The 24,532-nt window shown below is 49.6% G+C and overlaps 1 protein-coding gene across 1 annotated transcript in view; it reads right to left on the bottom strand.

The window, feature by feature from the left end:
* LGR6 (leucine rich repeat containing G protein-coupled receptor 6) overlaps positions 1 to 24,532 on the bottom strand; it is a 149,610-nt gene that overhangs the window by 29,059 nt on the left and 96,019 nt on the right. Inside the window, exons 5-6 of the mRNA XM_054181275.1 lie at positions 18,558 to 18,773; positions 9,479 to 9,550 (exon numbers count right to left, since the gene is read on the bottom strand). Of these exons, the coding sequence (XP_054037250.1) occupies positions 9,479 to 9,550; positions 18,558 to 18,773 (288 nt within the window). The remainder of the gene's footprint in view (positions 1 to 9,478; positions 9,551 to 18,557; positions 18,774 to 24,532) is intronic.

Here is a 24,532-nt window from a genome sequence, read left to right as displayed (position 1 = left end):
AATCACCCAGCCAAGAGGTTCAGAAATGATGTGCAAGAGAAATGACTATAAAAAAATCACTTTCCTTAGTTGGGCTCCAAGTTAACAGCTTCAGGCATCACAATGGGATGTCGGAAGGAGCCTTGTCTGTTCTTCTAGTTAAAATGAAAACCTCTTAAAGGTCACCCGCTCTGCCCAAGACACAATGAACTGGCTGACTTTCCACTGTTGTTATTTCTAGAGTGAGCCTATAGCTTCATATTTGGAAGATCTTAACCAACCCTCTTGTTTATTTAGAAATAAAAGTAAATTGACATCAAAGGCTCAGTTATTTTGGGCTTTAACTGCCAGGGTGATTTGAAGTTGACAACATGCAGCCTGGAACTATTAATATCTTCAATCAGGCCAAAAGGAGAGAAGGAGGGGAAAGAGTCTCAGGTCAATTTTCTGCCTGTTAGGGACTATTAGTGGTTCCACACAGGAAGCCAAAAAAAATTATATAGTACTATAAATTCTTCCATAAGCCACAAAATACCACAAATTTGCAGCTAATAAACCTGAAGATGCAGTAAGATTAGAAGCTGGAGATGGGACATTTGCTGACTATTTCAGTCCCAGTGCAGTGCGAGACGTTACTGCGGTGCCCTGGGGGGAGACTTCGTGCAGCCTCCGATAAGGACTTGCATTTCCACCTGTCCTGTGCTGGCGTCGCACCAAGCTGCCAGTAACTGTAATTACCGCTGCTGCTAGTCGTGCTGGTTACTGTGGCCAAATCAAGCACTGGAAATGATTTAATTGGTAGTCTGAAAGCCCAAGGGGGCCGTCGTGACCATTTAGTTTGACCTCTTGCCCGGCACCGGCCAGACTGCTTTACCCAGGTGCCTTGTAGCAGGCTCATGGCTTGGAGTTGAGCTTGGGCTGGGAAGAGCTGCCTGATTAGTCCAGCGCGTGAAAAGTAGCTGCACCATTAGGTGCCGTATTTCTGTTGGGTAGCATCAGCATCAACCCTGCTCTCCCGGTAGTGACTGACACGTGCGGTGAGCATGTGCCCTTCCCCAGCGCACGGTCTGGGTGATGAGATGCAGCAAGTGCCTGTAATAAATGAAAGGAGGGGCGGGGGACGGGAAAGGACCCAGAGCACATTTCTGACTCCAGCCAGCCTGGAGCCATGTGCCCATCCCCTAAATGAGACACACAGGAAGGGGATGCTCAAGTGTGCACAGAAGGGGGAAATGACCTATCATGGGATCCATCTGCTAGGGTCAGGTTTTTAATTTGGGAAAATCAGCAGGTCCTAGGAAGGCCCATTTTTGGCAAATTGTAAGGAGAAGCCAGGCTGCGCTGGAGTGGGGCAGAGTTTATGGGTGTCCCAAAGGAGCAGAGATGGGCTCCCACAGCATGGGAAGGTTGTCAGGTACTAACGGTACCGGATTTCTGCCGGGAGCAAGCAGCAACCTCTGCGCAAGGATTCATTCTGACAGCCTGTCCTGGAAACATCCCAACCTCTCACTTACACGGTGCTGCACCATGTTACGGGGTTTATGTGGTCTGTTGCTGCGGCGGGGGGGACCTGTAGGTCCTGCCTCGTGCGCCTGCAGCCGCCGCTCCTTCCTCGCACAGCTCTGTTCTCCATTTAAAAACGCAGCGGTGCCCAGAATGTGTCTGTTCCAACCAGTATTTCTGTCTGTTCTCTAACTGACGAAGGTACCGGCTTAAATGTGTTTTCAATTCCATTAGATTTATTTAACAAAGTTGAAATAGGCCTTTGAGAGCGGGATCTCGTGGGGGGTCCTGGGAGCACAGGCGCTGCCATGCACATATCATTTACAAGACACAAAAGGAGCTGACCGCAAACCGGAGCAGTGGGGACCTCGGTCGCTGGGATGCACAGACAATAACCATGGAGCTGATGACTCAGGCAGGGGAGGCACGGAGAAGGCTGCTGCGCTCTGCCAAGCCGGGGAAGGAAGCAGGCTCGAGGAAGCGTGGCCTACAGCAGAGCGTTTCCGAATGGCGGGAAGGAAGCTGGGGACCTACCCACCCCCCCAGGTGCGCAAGCTCCTGATGATGTCCCCCCCCGCAGCACGCTGCTGCTGGAAGGAGGGACCGTGGGGTGGGGGCTGAGCTTCTGTGCATCAGCATGTCCGCGGGGAAATTGCCTCTGCTGCCGCCGGTGCTGCCTGCCGTGTCTGTTCCTCCTTCTCACGGGCAACCAATTCCCTCTCCCGCGTCTCTGGAGGCAGAGGCTCCCCTCCTCAGGCGCGGGCAGCTGCTCTCGCTCAGCTGCTCTGTGAAAGGGCTCCGTGTCCGGGGAGAAGGCTTCCAGCCAGAAGCCCAAGGAGCCAGAGGAGTAGGGGACCCCTGACAAGGCACAGCAAGTGTGTCTGGAGACCCGAGGGTTGGAGGTTTGGGAAGACTCGGTGCTGTCTGTCACTGCAAGATCAGTGGCTCCAGGGAGCCGGGCTGGAGGGCTGGCAGGGTGCAAGGGGGGTAGCGTGAGGGTTCAGTGGGGAAAGAGAGAATAGGCAGAGTCCTGGGAAGGGGGTGAGCCTTACTGCGGAGCCATTACCCATGGGAAAATGCAGTGTCTCCAGAACTACCTTTTCACCTGGGCTGGCTTCACTCTCTGTTGTTTCGCTTCATAATTTTCCAAAACACCATGTCTGCTTGGGGTCATGTTCAGCCAAAGCTCAGAGACCAGCTGGAGAGCACCTGACCGGTTCAGAGCCTGAGCTGCATCAGCGAGGACACATTTCTGTCAGTCCAGGCTTCTGACCTTGGGAGAGAAGATACAGCAAACTGGGACCTGTCGGTCCAAGGAGACCTCAGAAGGGAAGCGTCTGGTCCCCATGCTCCCAGGCAGTGCTTAGTGCATTTGCCAATTCAGTTTTACAGGTGGCTTTCTCTGTTTGGAAATGCTACTTTCGATCAGAGCAGGCAGTGTACTTTATAGCTCTGTTCTTGGACCAGACACAGGGACCCATGCAGTCAGGGCCCTGAGCTGTGGTCCCTCTCTCCAAAAAGCCACCTGCCCCCTTCCTTTCTCTGTCCCCTCAATCTGGGTACCCAAACCTCTGCTGAAGTCGCCTCCCTCCTCTGGCAGGGCAGGGTGGTACCACGGAGCCAAGGCGCCTCTGATGGGCTGCCCGGGGACCCAGGCTGACACACAGCAGGGTTGGTGGGGCACCAGGATGCTGAGGAGGGAGCAGAGCAGCTCAGGGCAGCAAACAGGACACCTTGGGAGGAGTCAAAACCGTCAGCTGGCTTTGGGAATTGCGCAGACTGGGATTAGCATCAAGATCCTGCACAAAAGGTTTCAAATTAAACATCCCGATGAAGCCAAATGCCACTTGAGCAGCAAGGTAGCACTTGGCAGACAGTGTTCCAGGAGAATAGCAAGACCGGGAGAATAATGTGGCCATAAAAGGGTTAAAAAAACCTTGTACGAGCTGTGGTGGAGATATTTCACATTTCCTCCTTCCTGCCTTCATCGCCTGAGGTGGGCTTTATATTATTATTTTTTTTTTTCTACCGTAGAAAATCCAACTCTCTGGAGGAGTCGGTAGGTTCCAGCTCTGCTCCACATTTACAGACTCGACTAATTACCCGGATAATAGGGCAGCGCGCTGCGAAAGCCTGTGGTAAGGGCATTTCCTGTGAGGCAAGGTTAGGCAGATAAAACGCCTGGAGCCAGAGGGTTTTGGATTCAGCTCTTCTGGGAGACGTTTTTAATTTATTAGCGCTATTTTTTAAAAATAAATTAAAAGGCTTTTAAATGAATGGAGTTTTGCTCTTTCCAAGTGATTTATCTCCTTTGTCTGATGCGCGGAGGAGCTGGCAGGGATGTGGATGGGGAGGGAGCAGCCAGGGAGGTAGGAAGAGGCAGGGTCATCCCAGGCGGAGGGGACGGGCGAGGGCTGCGGGGGTCTCTCGGAGCCGCTTCCCCATCACGTCTGCGTCAGAGACGGGCTGGTGATGCCTGAACAATCAGAGGAGCGGTACTTTTGGGGCAGATCATTGCTATTTTGGCCATAGCCCAGAGGCCTTCAGCATTTTGGGCTGGTCCTGGGGAGAAGCCGTTTGTTCCCCCTCCCCGCCTCTCCAGCCACCTCAGCCCCGCTGCGGGGTGGGGAGACGGGACCCTGCCAGGACGCCTTTCACTCTGCCAGCGTCTGGGTCTTGTCTGGCTGCATGTGCCAGGGCAGGGAGGGGTCCTGCCCCCTGTTTTCGGCTCAGCCCACGCTCCATGTATGTAGGGGACCCGGCCATGTCCATGGACAGGTCCACTGCGGGGGCCACAGCTCTTGCTTTCGCATTTCTCCCTTTGCCTTTGCCTCAGCAGCTCAAAATCGAGACCGGCAGGCGTTGGGGGACACGTGGTGGCCTTTGTGATGGGGGACTCTGCATGTACCCACGCCGGGGTGCTGCTGGGCGCTGCCAGCCCATCCGCGCCCAAGCGCCATGTGGGAGCGTGGACCTGCCTACCGCGTGTCAGAGGCCCCAGGGACTTGCCTCGACGGGTTCCCTCTCCACACGCGTGTGGCAGCCGGCGCTCAGGGCCGCACCACCTCCCTTCTCTGCTTGGGCAAAACAGTCCCGATGGGAGAAAAAACACTTTCTCCTCTTCATCAAAGCGGAGCTCCCAGCCCAGCGGCGTTTTCAGTGAAGCACTACTGTTTCGGTGGAAGACATGGGAAGACCCATGCAGGAACCCCTCCACCCCTTCAGCTGCCCTCTCCGCTTGCTGTCTGGGGTCTGTCCCGCTTTCACATGGGGACACCGGCAAGGCTGAGGGCTCCCTAACAGCAGTCAAGTGAGGAAATGCTAAATGATGGTTTACGCGTGCTGGTGTTTAGAACTAGGGGCCAGCTCTGAAATTCAGCTTCCATCATTAGGTGCTCTAGCCATGGCTGTCTGTGAAGTGCTATATACAGAGACACACACACACACCCCGCCCCCACACACACCTGTATCTAGTTGGCTGCATAGTTTCAGGTATCCCACCCCTTCCATCCCGTCACCCTGCAAAGAGCAGTGACTTGGGGCTTGGCCATCTGGAGGTACTTCATGTGTTCACCTTCCGCTCTAAGTCTGATCCTTGAAACATTTATATTCCAGGGAAGAAAAGGGCTAAGTTCAGCGTTGTCACAACCTATCTAATAAGGTGAAAGTCAAGCACTACGAGGCATGAGGCAATTATTTATCAGCCTTTAGATTGCATTCAGACCAGCTGTAAAACTCAAGGACCTCAGGACGCTGGTCAGCTTTCCAGCTGAAGGTGGTAAGGAGGAAACGTGGCCACAAGACCAGCGTCACTGTGGAAATTCATGTCACAGGGATCCCGCCGTGAGAAATACTGTCCTCACGCAGCAGTGGGGAACCTGGCTCCTGTATTAGCACTGTGCAAGCCTTTGGATGTCATTTTTTCCTTGCTGTTCCTCTGAAAACACAGCCCTGCCTCCCCTAGTACCGTGCCCCCAGCCCCGAGTACAAGATCTGAATGTCTCCAAGAATCAACCTCTGTCATTGCAGTGATGGTCCTTGCTGCAGTTGAATTCTCTTCACATTAACTTTTCCATAAACATCCCTACTTACCAGGCTTATGCTACAGAACAGGTATAATCTTATCTCCCTCACGTTCCCCCTGCGTTGTTAAAGACTGAGACATTAAGTCCAACATAATCAGGAAATGTAGAAGTTAAGATCCTTCCATCCAAAGGGCAGGAAGCTAGTTATACTGCCCGATGTTTTACAGCATGCCCTAAATGTCCTAAAGAGCAGTACACTACAGTGCAGGTTTTACAAGGCAAGGCAGGAGCAGCAAAGCAACGTGAAGAGCAGCGCGGCTGGAGTCTCAGCTTTTGGCATGTCTCACCCCTACTTTTAGCAGAAGACGGTGCGTCCCCTTGGCTTTTCTCTCTCATTTCACCTCCCCACTCCTCACGTGAAGCCCTTGCGGGGTTCCCCCACCCCACTGCACCAGGCCATTTGCTGTGGTCCAGGCGGTCCCCTTGGCCAGAGGTGTCCCCCTCTGGGCATGCCTTTGGGGTATGGTTGTCCTTTCCTGCGTATTTAAAGTCTCTGTGCCCAGCTGTCCCTGCTCTGTGACCCCTGGGCTTACACCCTATTTAAAGGATCTAGTCCATTATCCAAAGGGGCTACAGGAAGAACATGTCATATAAGGACATTTACATTCTCATTTACTCTGTGTTTTTTGGAGAAGGATAAAAAATGTCAGGTATCGCCCACTTCGACCATCTAAATACCTGGTTTCGTGGCTCAGACACGCTTGGGGTTTCTTCCCACAGCCCTCTAGGGTTGCACTGTGTCATCTCTCAGGCTTATGGGAACTGGTGAGGGAATCTCACTAGGCTTCAAGGCTATTTCGAAACCCTGTTGGGAATCTGGCCAGAGCAGCTCTGACTTGCTTCCAGCCCGCCTGCCCAGGTTTCCTTCCCAGGGGGGGAGGCTGGGGGGGCTGGGGAGCAGCCAGATCCTGGCCTGACAGAAGATTTTCTTGGAGCTGCTTTATCCAGCTACATGCTGGTGTTTGACCAGTTGAGACCTGGTGGGTGTTGCACATTCAGCTCCATCTACCTGCCCCTCAGCACCGAAAACACAGAGGTGATCTTGCTCCGTACCTGGCAGAGCTGACTTGTGCATGGCAACTGCAGGTCGATGCAGGGGAAAGATGAAGTCATTCATCTGACTTCGCTTTACCTCATTCTAGATTTGCCACCCTCCTAAAATATCAAGGCCAAGCCATCTGCAAGAGCAGAGGTGCTCCACTGGTTTTGCAGAAATGAGAGGACCTGGGGCAGGTGTCCGGTGTGGTTTTGCACAGGCAGCTTGCACCCTGCTGAGACCTGCACGGAGCTGTGCCTCGTAAAGTTGTGGCTGCATTTGATAAAAATAGAAGTTCCTCTGTCTACCTGGGTATGAGAAGACACATTTAGCTTAGTGGAAACAGAGGTTTCTGCACCTAAAACTTCCTAGGCTTTTCTGAAAACCCCGAAAATAATTTTTTCCTCTCAACTTTTACAGTTCAGCTATTGTACCTGGATTATAATCAGCATCTGGCCACAAATACTTATTTTAGGAACCCTGGGGAAGTTTCTGTCTTCACCAACTCTTACCATCCTGCTGCCTTCCAGGAGGTAATGCCCACGGGGTAACTGAGAGCACAGTTTGGTCTCCACAAGCCAAGAAAATGTGCTAAGTGCTGTCAACAGAATGTCATCATAATTTGAGTTAAAGGGTATATGTGGAGACTGTAATAGTCGCCGCACACACGGGAGCTGAGAGGTGGTAGGCAGCTGCAGGTCTAACAGCTTGGCTGAGCCGTTGCAGCCAAATGCTTCGCTGTTTTTTGCCCCAGAGCTTGGCCAGCTTTGGTCAGTGGGGCAAATGAGAGCTGGGGGCTAACACGAGGGGGGTGGCTGCACTTGAGAAACACGTTCCTCAAAGATCAGTGACTTGAAATACTTGCTGGCCCGGAGGTCGGAGTTAGGTGCTCAGTCAAGAGGAGCAAAAGCCAGTTCGCCCTCTCTTGAGTGCGCTCCTTCCGTGTGACCAGATGTGGAGGCGAGATCTCGCCCACAGCACTGTCCTTGCAGCTTGTGGAGGACAGGGGCTGTGCGATACTCACACACACAGGTCCGGGCCATCAGAGCCTGGGCACAGGAGCGGTCAGGAACAGCCCTGCTCCAGGGGGACAGCCCCTGGAGGGCACATACTCCCAGGGCTGCCTGGTCAGCAGGGACAGGACTCCCCCTGCTGCGGTCCCGCAGAGACCCCCATCCCCACGGCGCTGGGCAGTCCTGAGAGCAAGAGAGGGAGACGCTGAGCTCCCCTGAATGCTGAGTGGCATCTCGGGTGAGCAACAAATGGCAAAGAAAGTTCTAGAGCAGGAGCAGAAGGGAAGAGAGGGAAAACGGGCTTTCAGCACAAGTGTCTGTGGAAACTGAATAATCTCCCAGGGCAATGGAAGCCCTTTAGTCTTTCCCACAGTAAATAAGGGGCCAGGTTCTTCTCTGCAGCCCTGTCCTGCTTGGAGTGGGCAGCAGGGTGCCTCTGACCACATTGGCTGCAGAATAAGGTTGCCCTGGTGTAGGTTGTGCTGTTGCTGCACGGTCTGTCTGGATGATAGCCCAAACAGGCTTCCATCAGCAAGGCTTCCACTCTCTCCTGCAACCCGCCTGCCTTTGTGCTGCCTGGATGCCATGACTCTCCCCTCACATATTTGTCTGTGCCCACCACAAATGGCTGGGGGGAAAGCCAAGCTGGCACAGTGGTGGGGAGATCCATGGAGGCCATCTGGCCTCCCTTCCTGCACCATCCCTGGCAGGGTTCAGCCTCTCCCCAGCTGAGCCCGTCTGGGTGGCCCCGGGATGTGCCAGTCTGAAAGTAAGAGACAATGCCTGTCATGGTCCTGCTCCGAGGAGCGTGTCTAGGGACGAGGGCTTGCCTGACACTCCGCCACTTCCACTCTCGCCCGGTGGCTGCTGCTGGCACCGTGCTGGGCACAGAGGGGTCCTGTCTTTTTGAATAGCACTTGAATGCTGGGAAGTGTCACCTCTTTTTGCCATGACCCAGACCCCCTTGTTCTCCCTGGCAAGGAACGAGGGGCTGACTCTGACCCCAAGGCCTGCATGGAGGGAGACCTTTCTGCACAATTAAGGCAACAGGCACCTCTTCCAGTCTTGCAGAGCCTTGATTTATTTGCTTGCTTGTTTATGTTTCCTCCGGCCAATGAGACCCGGGCAATTCATACTGCCATCAAAGGTGCTGTGTGCACGAGGCAAAGCCGTAAGATTTAACTCTCTCCGAGTTCAGGGTGACCTGTCTGCTGCTAATGAAGATGTGTCCTGGAGGAGAGTTCATTCCTGCTTCCCATCTTCCCTCATGGTCTCCTGACATTGCCTACCCAGCCACGCCAAGAACATGGTGCAAGATGAAGTCAGCTGGCCATGGGTGATGCCAGGAGACATGAGACCATCTCAAAGAGATTCCACAGATCCCCAAGGATTTTACCAGCCTTGAACTCAACTCAGCCCCCCATTTCGGTGGAGTCAGGTGTTTAGGAGGCTTTGGGACCATGTGCATGTGGTGAGGAGATGGGGACACTCCCTGAGCAGGGCACACGTGCAAGCTCTGTGGATGGCAACTAGGACTAGATTTGTGTCCAGGGCCTCAGACCCCCCTCCCAGCCACTCTTCCCACATGCACAGACTCCTCTGCAGCAGCAGCAGAGCCAGAACAGCTTGCACAGATGCAGGGAGAAAGTCCAGTCTGCCACCACCCCAGGAAGCATCATGCCCTGGGCATCTACTAGCTGGGCTGGTGCCCAGAGCCAGCCCTGCTGCTGCCCTCAGCGCTTGGTGACGAGTGAACGTGCAGTGGGGCTGACCCAGAGACACCAGCCCTTTCCTGCGGGCTGTGCTGGAGGGGATGAATGCACACGAGCTCTTAAAGACAGAGAAGAAAACAGGTGACTCACAGGGTTTCCAAGCTGTGCAGCCCATCAAAGCCGTTGGCTCCCAAGCTTTGGATCCGGTTGTTGTGGAGGTGCCTGTGGACAAACAGAGATGGTCAGTGGAGGTGCAAGCTGACCTTTTCCTGCCAGTCTGAGCCGTGGCCCAGGGATATCCTGCAAGCTGAGCACAGCCTGGGCTGGGATGACGAGGAGCGTTGCCTCTCTTGCCCCGTGAGACACATGCAAGGCGCAATAGTGTTTGCAGAGCAGCTACAGAGCTCCCATTTCTCCCAGGAAATGGAGACTGATGTAGGAGTTTCCCTGAGATCTCCACTTTCACAGCTGCTGGGTGACTTTGGATGAACATGCTTAAACAAGAAGCTTCAAGAAACACCCTAGGTCTCACCTTACACTGGGCCCAACCCTACGAAGTGCCATGTGGCTTCAACAGTTGTTCATGGGCACAGGGTGCTATCTAAGGACACAGTCATATTTGGACACCTCAGAGTCTTAGTAGCAGCAAGAAGGCTTTGAGTTCGAAATCATCCTGTTAGTCACAGTTTATTAACTTGCAAAAAAATGAAAATGCTGCCAGTTCCTGGATTAGCTCTAGTTTGATTGCGATGAAAGTTGTCTTCAGTTTAATGCTTCAGAGTGTCTGGCTGAAGTTCAGGGGCCAGGCAACAGGCACATTCTCTGCACTAAGGCAACAATTTTTTCCCTGTTCCCATTCATTCTGGTGCTACATACCATGAACATCTAGTACTTAAGAGCTTTGGAGCTCCCAGCCTTAATGTTGGTGCTGGAGGCCTGTGTGCTGGGGGCCCCTGCAACGCCACCTGGGGTATTTTTGCCTTGGAAGCTCCATAGGTGATGAGTTCCTGGAATCCCATCTGCTGGGTTCTCTGTTTCCGTGGGCCCTTTACTCCCATGTCTCCGTTTTTTGGCAAACCCAAGATGTAAATTCCTGGATTCTTCCTCTCCGATTGTCAGAGTCTCTGTATGTGTGCACACATCTGAGTGTTTTTGCCATCTAGCTTTCTTTACAGCTGGTGGGAGCCACGTGGCTAATGGCACATCTCCTTCTGAAATCCCACTCGAGGGCACCTTGAAGTCCATATAGAGACATCTTGTTAGCAGTCTGAGGAAAGTGTGCTGAAAACCAGGAGAAGACAACCCAATGCTGCCCAGCCTGCACTTCTACCAGCCTGCGCTTAAGCACATTACTGATGTCCATGCTTTCAGTGGGATGGTCTGTGTGGAGAAATGCCCACCGAGGAGGTACGGTCCTCTGGAGCAGGATACCCTCTGTCAGGGCAGGTTTCCCCATCAGTTTGTTTTACAGTTCAGGTTCTCCTTTAACACAGAGTGCCGTGTGATTAATCTACTGCCACTCCACTTGCCTTTGGGGACCTTCCTTGCCTTGCCTGCGCTCAGGGATGCACCAGCCTTTGTCCAACGCTGCTGCCGCCTTCCAAGAGCCTGGGGGAGACTCCAGGCTGGCAGGTGGATCAATTGCTTTTTCATTATTTGCTGCTTGATCTAAATCTGTCTCAGCTTGAAAAATCTCTCACTCCACCTGGATTCAAGTGTGAGCTGTTTGGCTGAGCACAGGCAGCTCCCACTGCCAAATATTCTAGTGTAAAACAAGAGGGAGCTGGGAGTGGAGGAACAGCCAGGCTCTAGGGCAGTTTGGTAGGGGCTTGCAAAATAGAATCCAGCCCAAGACGGATGTTTGTCATTGGGATGAGAACATACAAACATTTCAGAGGAAGGGGAAGGGAGGGGAAAGATGTGTGATAAAATATGTTTGCTCCTTTGAGCAAATGGGAAAAAAAGAGAAGGACGTTGCCCGCAAGAAAACTTGGTTTGATTGTGACTCTTAGGACAGAAAAGAAGCTGAGATCAAAATCAGAATCTTACAGGAGGAATTTCTCCTTGTCACAAGAAGAGAAGTTCAAGTCCAGATGGTCTCCTCTATCAAATGTTATGGGACAGCTTCAGATCATGTTGCCCTTCCTTCACTTGGCACTTCCAGTGCAAGATGGTGCCAACAATTTTGGGTCCCTTTGGCAAATCGAGGGTTTGGATCTGGAGTCACTCTGTAATTGCAGCAAGAGGTCCCACAGGAACCCCTTGTCCCGTACCTCTGTCTGCTGCGAGGGCACAGCGTGGGGAGAGAGGAAATGCTGGATGCTTGGGAAGATGTGAGCTCCCTGGAGCTTTGTCGGGGGTTACGACAGGACACCTTGTCTCAGCTCGGACATGCTGAGCAGTTGACCACTATCACCCAAGTCAGGCGAGGAGGCAGAATAGAAAAGCAATCACCTGCTGTGTTTATATTTGGCTCTATAGTGCTTTGTTTGGAGGCAGAGTGATAAAAATCATCAGAAGGAAGTTCTTTGTTGGTGAGAAAATTACGAGCAACCGAAAAAGAGAGTTATAAAAAAATTTGCTGTCCAAGCTGAACTCTAGAGTTGTTACCCAACCACATGGCAATAATAGAAACAAGAGAGTTGGAAAGGTAAACACTTGAAAAGACATTCCTTTCTTCCATCCTGCCTTTTTTTTTTTTTTTTTTCTCTCCTGGTAAACAAATTTTAACAAGTGGAATTGCAACATCTCCAGTGTTTGTCAATTTGAGCTCAGCCCACACGACGTTATATTCTGCCCTGTAAATTACAGCTGGTTTGATAGCAGCTCGAGATATTTGGTTCTGGGCTATAAACAACCCTCTTGTCGTGCAAAAACACGAGAAATCTTTAAGCCCTTCCCATTCCCATTGGAGCTGGTATCCACCGCTGTCCTCAGTAAGAGCAACGAGCTCTGAGATCGCTGTATCTCCCTTTGCAGGTCAGTACCATGGAGCGAGGCTGGTTTTGGGCAATTGTCCATGAGAGTGGCTTTGCCCAGGAAGGAGCGGGACAGTCATTGCTTTCTTGTGGGCTGGCATGCAGGCTGTTTGTCAGTTATGCACCTCCATGAGAAAACAGTGGTCTTTTTGCAAAAGCAGTAGTCACGACTGACCTGTGGCAGGGTGGCAGGCACTTTGCCCCGCGTGCTCCTCCAGCAGCAACAGTGCCACCACCTGCAACGGGACAGGCTAGCTCTGCTGTGCCGGCGGACCCACACTGTGTCTTGCTGAGGGGCGACATAAATGGCAGTGGCTGTGGAATACCAAACGGCCATGATCCCCCAGAGAGGCCAGGGAGGGATGCTTCATCTTAGTTTGCATCTCAGTTGATGAGACTTTAGAAGTACACCAGACAAAAACCCAACCCTACAAGTGTCATTTGTGCCCCACAAGAAAAAGCACAACAGTTTCTAGAAGGAAGATTTTCTGTCCATGCCAACGATTTCTTCTCACAAATTGGGCATAAATGTGATTTTTTCCAAATCATCCCCGCAGCACTCCTAGTAGAATTCATTTCATTTTCATTTCACTTCCTTTTCTATATATTTTCCCAGGGGATTAAAAGATCCTGTAGAACGGTCTTGCACCGGTCTGAGAGACAGCACAGGCATTAGCACTGTGAGATCCAGCCCTGGAAACGCCACCCCTGAGGGGACAGGGCACCTCTGTCATTTGTCTTACGCACAAGGGAAAGCGGGTTGAGCTAATGTGCTAAATACTGGTCAATAAAGGTCCTTGTCTGCATGAATAAGGGAGTAGACAGTAAGCTGTGAGGAAAGGGAAATTATGTTACATCTGCATTGCACGTTGGTGAAACCGGCTCTGGAAGGCTAAATGTATTTCTGGTACCCACATTGTTAACTGGATGTTGATAATTTGGAATGGGTGCAGAGAAGAGCAATAAAAATGATCCGAGGGCTGGAAAAAACTAGGTTTGAGACTTAGAGAACTCAATCTGTTTAGCTTATTAAAAATAAGATCAAGGGCATGAGTGCAGTGTAACATATAGGATTTTTCCTCGTTAGAAAATGGGTACTAAAATGGTTCTGTGATTTAGTGGAGAAAAGAATAATAAGAACAAATGTCTGAAGTCAAAGCCAAAGAAAATTCAAATGGGAAATATGAGCTTTTTTTTTTTTTTTTTGTTAACACTAAGGATGATTAACCACTGGAACAAAATACAAAGGGAAGTGGTGGATTCTCCATCTCTTTCATTTCTAATGACTTCATTTTTTTCTTCTCAAAAAGAACAAATGTAAACATTTTCCATCGGTTATTTGCATTAGATGATTTGAACCAAGTTCAAATCTGACATGATATGAATTGTCCTACTGGACCAGGCATTGCCATGATGAATTTCCAGCCCTATTGTGGCAAAATTGTCCTTTTTCTCAACTTGGCCGTGGCTAAGTAGAGAAACCTAAATCATAAAACCTAAACCATGGATTATTTCCGGCAGTGAAGGACCAGCATGAGACTTGTCTGGTGAAAAATAAAGCTTGATCAGAAGTGACATTCTCGGGGGTTCATTGGAGTGCTATTTGCTTCTTCCTCAAGCGCCGGAGTGGGAAATTCACTTTTGCCAAGGCAGCATGCTCGGTCCTCAGAGAGAAAAGGCACTTTTCCAAATTGAAAGGCCCATGAATGGGACCCAGATGTTCCAGGCAATATTGTTCTTAGTAATAATGAATTGCACATGACTGGCACTCCCCACCAACACCAACGTTACCAATAGCTTCTCAGAGAGGGACTTGTCTACTCCCTTGTACAGGTGAAGGTAGCGATGCATGGGCTCATCCTGACACCCTGATCTACCAGACTGGGTTTGGTGTGCTGGGAGGCGCTAAGAGCCACAGGTGTCAGCTGAAACTGCTGGTGCTCAGCTCCCCTGGAAAGCAGGGGCGAGATTCCTGTGCAACCTGCTCTGGGTGACCCTGCTGTGGAAGGGGGTTGCACTGGATGATCTCCAGAGGTCCCTTCCAGCCCTACGATTCTGTGATTCTGTGATTCTGTTTGCTCTCAGGCAGGGACAACACTGAAAATCAGTGGCCCCTTTTGAAAGTTTTGGCCAGAGTAACACCAGAAAAAGGACCAAAATGGGAATGGGAACCCAGGAGTCTTGGAAACTAATTTTGTCCTCTAGTCACTAAACCGTGCTGTCAGAGAGACCTGCATCATGTCCTACGTGACAAAAACTGTAAGAAAATAAATTCTATAAATCTCTTTCATCTACTGTCTTCAGTTCTCCACACATTTAGTTGTAAGGTCTTGCTGGGTGACCTAGGAGGAAAACACCTGCAGATGAGTGGCTTGTCCTCAACAATAAAACATCAGCTGAAATTCAAATGCCTGAATGCAAAGTGATGTAAAGGGGGGAAAAACGAGTGATATATGAGCATATGCAGTAACAGGCTCTTAGACATCTACAGGAAGGAACTCTTGATGTTTAGTAGCTGTCAAAAAAGCAAATCAAATGATAGGAATGACTACAGAAGAGAAAATGGGCTACAGAATGGCATTATGCCATTGTGTAAACTCATTGTTCATTTTTGGTTTTGCTACAGTGTGCGGTTCTGGTCTTTCCACCTCAAAGGTGCGGAGGAACAAACAAGCATCATATGTAGACAAACTTCTGATTGTAAACCAGCTGACTGGGTGGGAATGGAAAAGCTGCGACGAGGGAAGGGTATGACAGACAGTAATTAATACAGAGATGGCACAGACCAGGTAGAGACAGAGTGCAAGAATTAGGGGACTTTAAGCAAAACTAACTGGCAGTGGCATGAAAACAGCTTTCCCAGAGTCCTTGTTTTCGAAAGACTTGTGTGCAGGCAGACAAGGGTCAGGGCCAGATAAGAGGAGTGGAGCATCTTTTTGTGCATTATGGGGCCAAGTTAACTCAGTGGCTCCAAGCTCACCGCACGTTGGGCAGCAAATGCCGGGTCCTTTCGACAGCAGGATGTTCAGCACAGCAGGAATGTTTGAGTCGGTGGGGTTTCCAGGAGCTAACACTCCCTGTGGACCCAAACAGAGAAGCATCTGGGTTTTGACATCATTTGCTCTATCTTAAGGGATTCCCTGCCATGTGATGAAAGTAAAACTACTCAAAGACTTTCCCTAGCCCAGGTCCATCATTCCAGGGCTCCAGAGAAGCTTTCCACTGGCCTGCCTAGAAGAGGGCACCCTGCCTCCGTGTCCCGTCCACCTCCTGGCATCTCTGCTGAGAGCGCTCACAGCTCCTTTGGCGACACCAGGAAAGAAGGGAACTGCAGCCCATTTCAGAGGTGCGTCAGCAAGGACGTGTCTGTGGCGCTGGGGGAATTCCTGGCTACGGTTCCCAAATTCGTCCATGTGAGATTTTACCGCAGGCCTAATGGACCCCGCTGGGGGAGAAAGAGGTGCTGTGATTCCTAGTTTGGGAGTTGACTTTCTGCTGAATTCAGCTGACAGAGGAGATGAGGGACGCTAACGAGAACTGCTGTCACGCACTTTATCAGCCTGTCAGCACAGCAGCATGGGGGTTTCAAATGCTCACTTGTAAATGAAAAATCTTTTGTGCCTGAGAAGATGCTTTTTGTAAAAAAGGATCTTTTGCTTCATACAAATCATTAGCTGAAAAATATTCCGGATTATTTCTGCTTGTAGATGCTAAAACACATTCTGTCAGACCTGTAGCGAAGATCTTCAGTATCCTATTCCCATGAGCCACCCTGATCAAACAAGCCATCTACCTCCTACCATCAGCAGCCCAGTGCCAACATCACAGCACACGAGGCCCTTGTTATCAAAGCTGGGGAAAGGATGGCGCCAATTAGCGAGACTCATAGATTTCATGATGAGTGATTTACACGAGGCTCTGCTTGCCGAACACCCTGGAGCCCTAGTTAGAAACCTGCAGCAGCAATAGATGGGAATAAGATCAGGGAATTCCTCAACAGAGGTGTAATTTATTAGCAGAGACTGAACCCCTTAACTTCTTCCAGATTGAGGCATGTACGTTCTGACGTTGGTGTTTGTGTCCGAGCGGGATGATCAGCCACGTCTCTCCCAAAGGCCCAAGGTGTGCGGAGGAGGAAAAGCACATCTCTGCACCTGGGAAGGTCATGCCCTCAGCTGTGGTCAGCTGCGTCCATGAGTATTAATCAGGCTGTATATGAGAGACTCCCCCGTGCTCCTCCACATCTGCCCTCGGCTCTCCTCCCCCAGGTGCTCATTTTAATACCTCGCAGGCTAGAAGTTTCCCGACGTTTCTGGTAGCAGCCAGCTCTTCTCAATCTACGTGCAAATTCAGACGCTTGCAGAGGAATGCACATATGGATCATCTGCGTCCCGGTAGGGAAAGTCTCCTGGCAAACTTTACTGCCTAGCTCGGCTGGCTTTCGGGAGCATTTGCTGCGCGGCTTGGTGGGTGACTCCGAAGCAGGGAAACATCCCTGGTAGGGGCACAGGAAGAACGCTGGGTGACTTTCCACTGGCTGGGCGCTGACAAGGGTATGCATGGAAGCATGGGAGAGATTTATGGGGCCAGTTCTGCCAAACACTTGTGATCCCACAAAAATTTAGCATCGTGTCCCACAGCGCCTGGCAGGATCACACATGTGTTCCCTTCCAATTGTCTGTGGTGGGACATTATTCTCTCCCTTGTGACCTAATGGTCAATGACTTTTATTTCTTGAGCTTGCCTGTTTAATTAAGGAGTTGCTTCTCACCCAAAGTATGGGATAAGCCAGAATGAAAGCAGCATGCCTTTGAGACTGAAATAAAATCCCAAATGTCAGCTCACCCTCCGTGCTAGCTATTAAAGCTGAATGAAGTGGTTGCATTATGATGGTCATGGGATGCCTTGTAGAATGAGCACTATTGTGGGTGAAAACTACTTATTTGACATTTCTCAAGTTGCTTTTAGCATTTCTCCTAAATAAGCCTTTATGCTTTGTCTAAACAGCTGAAGTTGGTGCTTAATAAAACTCTGGACTGTCCTTTGTCCAAGCACTTTCTATGCTAGATGGCTTCAGTAAACACTTTAAATTTTGAAAGCGAAATAATTGCTAAACTTTCACTAAGGCACCACATGCTGAGGTTACTTAACACCCTGGTATCAATATGTATTACCAAACCAAAAGGCAGCATTTCATGTAGATACAGGAGCTCTAAAGTAATTGGCAATCACACCTGAACTGGCTAATCAACACCAAAAAAGTAACGACTAGCTAATTTGCACATGTAAACTTCCTTTTGAAAGCTCAATAATATACAAGCCTCTGTAGATAGGAAGGACGCGCCTCCTGATGTAACTGCAAAGACGCCAGTTTTCTTTCTGATTACAGGCTGCAGAGGGCTTTAGCGCGTCCCACTGCCCGTGGAGGAAACATTGTCCTCCTGGACCAGGTCTCTTCTGAGAGCGACACTGCTCTCTACACTGCTCCGAACGCTGTCAGTAACATGTTTGTAATGCAAACCGGACAAGAGCATGCACCACGGGGCTGTGATCACCGCAAAGGGCAGCTGATCTACACAGCCAGGCAAATAAGCGTGCACAGGCTTGGACAAGGTGTTGACGTCAGACCTCTTGTGTGAAATCGTATTTGGTCAAAAAGTTTTCTCAGTATATTTTCCAAGGGGAAAAAAAAAAAAAAAAAAGAAAAATTTTGACCTGACTGCAAGTTGTTGCAGGTTTTTGGTGGGGTTTTTTTGGTTTGTTTTGGTTGTTTTTCCTTTATTTTTGTTTGTTTGGTTTTGTTTTGTTTGTTTTTCGTGTTGATAGAAATTCCTGTAGTTTTAGCACAGGGATTGGAGGGGGGAGTAGAAATTAGAAGCTTTTTATTGCTTGAATCTTCAGGGGGAAAAAAAAAATCTGCTTTTTGTTTCCAGATGCTGATTTTTAATATTTTTTTTTTAATGCAAATAATTTTTTGAAAGGCATCAGGGAGCTTTTTGGCTCTTCAGCGAAAAGGACAGAAAACATGAAAAGCATCAGAAGTGACAATTTTGGCACTTCATATCAAATAGCAGGGATTCCTTGACTCTCGTGAACAAAACCTGCCACCCTTGCAGCAAAAAGCTGCTCCTGGGGAGCGACCGGCAGGTCTTCCCACGGGAGGAGGATCCCTTTTGCCAGGCACGGTCAGCACCTTGTCCCAGCCGGAGGATGCCACGGCTGCGAGGGAGTAACAAGCGGAGAAGGCTTACAGCACCACGAGGCTGCTGAGGTTCTGGAAGGCGTAATCGGGAATGTGCCAGATCTGGTTGAGAGCCAGGGTCATGGCTTGCAGCGCTGGCAGGTGGTTCAGAGCTCGGACAGGGATCTCCGTCAGGGCATTATCATCCAGCCACAGGTGACGCAAGGAGAGCAGCCCCTCAAAGCTCTTCTCGGGCACCACAGAGATAAGGTTTGCATCCAGGCGTCTGAGTGGGAAAGAAACAGGGTGGGGATAAGTGAGAGACGGATCTAGCATTGCTTTACGTGCCCGCAGTGTTATGCAAAGGGAGTTTTGATGCTGAGGCGGGATGGATTGATGGCCAGGGAGATTGAATTAGGCTGTAAATAGTGATTAGCATAAGGAGGTCTCAGTGCAAGGCTCCTGCCTGTGCTTGGAGATGTTTGACCACTGCGAGTTCCCTTCTTGATGGCCATTTAGTGCTGCCGACTGATGGCAGCTTCTTAAACAAAGTGGTTGGGGTAAGGCCTTTCACACGGACCCACCAGACGGACACTGGCCAGATGTGGCTTGCAGGCACCCCCCTTAAAAATGAGCATCAAAGCTGCATCCCCTGGGGCCGGGCTTGCTGTGGATCGGCCTGAGCCGAGTTACGGAGGCACAAGCTCATTTGGGGTACCCCACCGCCCACCCAGACCCACGGCTGCGGGACGTGCAGGACAGCCAAACCGTGTGGCCAAAGCCCCATGCCGGGAGAAAAGGATTTGTCTGGAAACGTGAAATATGTGGCAGCTCTGCTTGGGGTCCCGTGTTTGATCCGAACAGTCAGAGCTACCTGCAAAAGCACCGCGAACGAGTCAGACCATGTGTCATGGCGCAGGAATTAAAGCCTGTGCTCTCTGTATCGCACATGTTCAGGCCTTTCTTTCTCCTTGGTTTGCCAATTCCTTTTTTTTTTTAATTATCATGGAAACCTTAAGGCAGTTGAATTTAAGGTTTAATTTGGTGAGAAACTTTAATTTTTAAGACTTGTTTTTGTTCCAAAAGAGAATGAGAAGCCAAAAAATATTAAGCTTATTATGAAAAAAAAAAAAAGGTTAAAAAACCAGGTTTGGGAATCATCTGTCTTAAAGTCTCTTATTTAAACAATAGTGAGCAGGATGTGTATAATACAATGTGTTATCTGTAGATTTTAAAATCAAAATATAAGAGCAATACACTTCAAATTTGGATGAAATACCAGGAACCAATTATTCCAAGAAGAAAGGAAATTCTGATTTCCATCCACAGCCAACAGGGCTTAATTTATTTTTCCAAGCTATCTAAGAGAAAGATCTCTGAATTCAAATTGCAAGGAGAAAGCCCTTTGCCTCTTATCAAAGTACAAGAGAAGGAAGTTCTAACAGAACTGTCATGGCCCAGCCCTCAAATCAACGATCCTCCGTAAGGTAATGTGGTATAGAAATTAGTATTTTTGAGTTCATAAAGTAATATTTTTGATGAAAGTTGAGCACTGGAGCTGATCCCCAGACACTGTTCCCCCCTGGCACCAGACCCGTGTCTGAAGAGCACAGATAACATTTCCTAGTTCACAAACCTGTACTTCCAAACCAAACCTTGTACCTGTACTTCCTAATACCCTCCAATAAACTTCTAGTCTGCAGGAGGAGACCAAATGCCCCATCAGATGCACGGAGCGGGGAAGACCCCAGGTGCAAGCGGAGCTGTGGTCTCTAGAGTGGGGAAAGGGTGGTGTTCCTGGGTGAAATTCTTGGATGGTCCTGGAAAACAAACCTTTTCCTGTGCCACAGAGAAAAGCATTTTCTGCACTGGTTGTTCTGACCTGGATGGACAAAGATGGAGCTCTGTAACGTTGAGCAGTGCAGTCAAACCTTCCTGAGATCTCCCTTGGACAACTGTCCTTTAAATGCAGTGCACAAGTCTTGCTACATCACTTCAAACTGAAATGACACCCCAAGGTGGACTAAATAACTATTTCATTACTCCCATTTTGCCACATTAATGTATTTTTCCAAAGTGCAATACGCTTTCATTGCTGCAAAGTGGCGTTTTTTGGTGCAAGGCTGCTCAGCTGAGAGTTTTTCAGCCATCTCTGTTGATTCCTCTGTGGATGACAAAAGCACATCGCACCCACAGCTCATCTCAGTTGCCGCAGGATTTGCGTCTGTGCTCAGAGGGCCGACACAAGAGAGTGTACGTTTTCCTCTTGTAGAGGGTGGGTGTGTTGCAAGCTCTGCCTCAATTTACCTCCTGTTACCAAGACTACAAACAAATCAGAGCATAGCATCTTCCTGAGAAGACAAATCCAAAGAATAAAGAGCAGAAAAACAAATCCTGCAGCAGCCCTGGGTAAGATTAAAGACTCTATTTGAAAATTTTCATCAAAATGTTTTGGGACAAACAAGAACTTTTTGACCAAAATTAAAACTTGTGTGGAAAATGTCAATCTTTGCTTAATTTTTCCATTCCTTCTTCAGCATAAGAATTCTGTTAGTTTTTGGCATCATAATCTGTTTTTCAAAAAAAAAAAAAAAAGTACTGCTTACTTTTCTCAGAGACATTCTTTCATCCAAATCCCTATATGTTTACTGAAAATTGTTTTAAAGTGAATGCTCTGTTTCAAGTTTAATTAATTAAAGAACAGACAATGAAAATATCCGCTGAGAATATTTATCATTTTTCAAAACCAAATTAAGCTTTCAGAAATGGAGACGCTAAAACAGAGCCAAGGGCTGGTACACCAGGCTGACCTGCCCAAGACAGGGATGGTTTGTGGCAAGGGAGCGAGGTGGACCCGGGCCCCGTGACTGTCTGAACTTTGTGTCCCACTCTGTTCATGAACTTGTGGTGAAGCCACAGACGTGAGCCACGACGGTGTTTGGCCTCAGCGTGATGGTGCCCTGGTTAGAATTATAGAATGCGTTGGGTTGGAAGGGACCTTTAAAGGCCACCTAGTCCAACCCCCCTGCAGTGAGCAGGGACATCTTCAACTAGATCAGGTTGAATGGGAAACCATTAATGCTGGTGGATTTGCTCCATGGCTATTTAGCATATGGTCAGGAAAGGCACTTTTTTACATCCATGGTCCATAGGTATGGGAGAAGTGCCAGTGAGTAGCATGGGTCCTTGGTGGATTTTTTTTGAGGTACTCGGACACCTCCCTGTCTTTGTGAATCCCTATGGTTAGTACAGGGGCAAGAGTTGAGATTCATCTGAGTTTGTTAATGCTCCTGCGTGGCTTTGGACATGCTGCAGCTCCAAGCCAGGCTCTGCCCCATGTCTCCACACCCTGCCGTCAACGAGGGGTCACCTCTGCGAGACTAAAATGAACCCCAAGTCTTCTCTCCCCTCGCCTCCGCAGGGGCTGCCCAGTGGCAGTGTGGCATGTTGTGATGAGTGTGGTCAATGTCCATGAGACACTGTCTGGAGAGCAGCGTGCTCGGGGAGTGTTGGTGAGCTCCAGCCATGTAATTGCTGCCTTAATCTGCTCCAGAGCGTGACAACCAGACCCCAGCCAGATTCCTCAGTGGAGCGAAAGGGAGACTTTCTGCTGGGTACCACAAGCTGGACAAGGGCCTGAGCAACCCCGGAAACAGCAGCCTGCTTGGACCACGGCACAGCAATATGCACCTATCTGGAGCCAGTATAGTCAAAATTAGGAGCAAGGAAGTATCCAGGCGAAGGCATTTCACACGCAGCGTGACAGGCAGGATTCCTTATGTGCCTTTGCAGCATCGACAAAGGAACAGGGAATATGGACTAAGTGATGGCTGCGTTCCTGGTACCAAATGGTCTCCGGGTTGTTTAATTTCTCCTCAGGGAGCTGCCGGCTCTTTCTGGAATAGAGGTGCATTCTTTCTAATAAAAGCTGTGCATGTGGGGATTGCTAATTGCTATGGCTTTCAGACAGCTCTCCACTCTCTTCTGGAAGGAGAAACGCTGAAGTTCTTGGCACGGCGTTGTTAGCAATTATATCAATTATACTAAACAAAAACCAACCCAACAGTTCTCTCCTTTCTTCAGTGTGTGACTCTGGCTCCGTAAGTGTTTTGTGTTATGATTTATACCTAAGATAATTGGGCTGATTAGTGGGTAAATGGGACGGTGCAGGCTGGGGCTGGCTCCTCACCTTCCATGGAGATGTTTTAATCTTTATTTCACCAAATCACTCAGTTAGTTTTTCTTAAAAGCATTAACCTATTTATTGCTTACAGAGGAAGATGCCTCTTTCATGGAGCTGCTGGGTGGCTTAGGAGCAGGACTTCATCTCACACCTGCCGTCAAGCAGTGCTGTAGGTCTGGAGAGCGGATAAGACACACAGTGGTCTCCAGATGTCTGCACGGACAAGATTTCTAAGTGACTTCACAGGCTCAAGCAAGACACCGCAGAGCATCATCCTGTCTGTTGCAGGCAAAAGGAGCTGACTTTAAGTGGGGGATTCAAGAATGCATATGAAAATCACCAGCTGCTTGAAGGTCTCAGCTTCTGGCTTTAGGACTGCATCTACTGCTGATGGCTATGGGGCTTTTATATGACTTCAACATGACACTTAGCCAACAGTCCTAAAAGTGCCTGGAATCACCTCAGATTTTACTGCGTTTTCTGCTTTAAGGACTACAGGGACGGGGAGAGAGGGACCTGCCTGGGAAGAGCATCAAAAGTCCCTTGGCTTTTGTTCTGAGGCATGGCCTATGTCATCTTTGTTCCCTGAGCAGATGTCCATGCCTCAGCTGAGCCGTGGTGAGAGGAGCAAGTCAGCATCAAATGCAAGATTGTCTGAGCCCCACCAGCTGGTGCCTTTGGTGCTGCTGTAGCCAGTGGCAGCTCTGGGGAGCCAAAGGAACCTGTGTGGGGTGGGAAAGGGAAGCCTTTCCTTGGGCGGGGCAGTGTCAGGTTTTGTGTGGGTGCAGGGTTAGGAGCCCAGGGTGCCTTTGAAGAACCACTTCATTGCTTTGGGCATTGTCTGTTGGGAGGAACTGCCTGCCTTCTTGCAGGATGCTAGGTTCAAAAACATTCCTAGAAGGAACCAAGCAGGGAGGAAGTCCTTTTCTAATGAGAAAAGGCCAAAAGTGGGAGATTACTCCTTCACAGTGTGCGGAAGACAAGCCAATGCAATCAATACAGCCACTCGGGACATCCAGGTGGTGGTGGGGCTATGAGCAGTTGCCAGTGCAGCAAGCCTGTCATAAGTTTTGTATTAATTCTGACAGATCAAGCTATAATCCGAGATCTTTGATTTCCTGTGCCACAGACCCAGCAGTTTCTAAGAACTGTCTTGTTCCAAGAACTGCGTCAGAGCATTTCAGAGGATGTACAAGTGCGTTTCCTAGACATCTGTAAGTACATGCATCCTGCTGTCTGTAACATGACTGGCAGAAGTGTGCAGCAGTGGCTAACCAGAAACAGTCTCTCTGTTCCCTAACAGATGTGGTGCAAATCTCAGGCTGTGACCAGCAGAAGCAACTTTACCCGTATCTTTCCAGGTCCGTCTGGCTAGGGAGTATTTACAAGGGGAGCTGCAGCCTGGAAACCAATAAAATGCACAGTGCCATGCTGTCAGGAAACATCCTGACTTTTGCTGCTGTTCTCCCTCCCTTGCACCCAGAGCCAATAATAGCCGGCTGTCTGGATGCCTTAGACAAACTACATGCAGTAGCTGGCCTGCAGTATGGACTCTGTGATGTTCCCCCACTGGCCCCACCCCAGTCACAACAGGACACTGGGCTATTATTTGCCTTGATAAAGTTGGAGAAAACTTGCCACCAAAGATTGTAGGCAGCATCGAGTGGTACTGGGCTGGGTTGTTCCCTCTTCAAACCAGGGAGCTCCCCTGCATCTTGACTATCTGCCAGCAGCAGAATATGGGGCATAAAGAAAGGACAGTCTGGAGAGCGCGCTGCGACCCTCGAAGGAGTGACGACTGACTGACCCGGCAGCAGTGGGAGAAAGAGCTGGTTGCCCACCCCTCCCTGAGACCACCCCAT

Source organism: Rissa tridactyla, chromosome 21, assembly GCF_028500815.1.
Source record: "Rissa tridactyla isolate bRisTri1 chromosome 21, bRisTri1.patW.cur.20221130, whole genome shotgun sequence".
In the NCBI taxonomy this organism is placed as follows: Eukaryota; Metazoa; Chordata; class Aves; order Charadriiformes; family Laridae; genus Rissa; species Rissa tridactyla.
The sequence above is the reverse complement of the archived record's forward strand: the minus strand, read 5'-3'. Positions and strand labels throughout refer to the sequence as shown.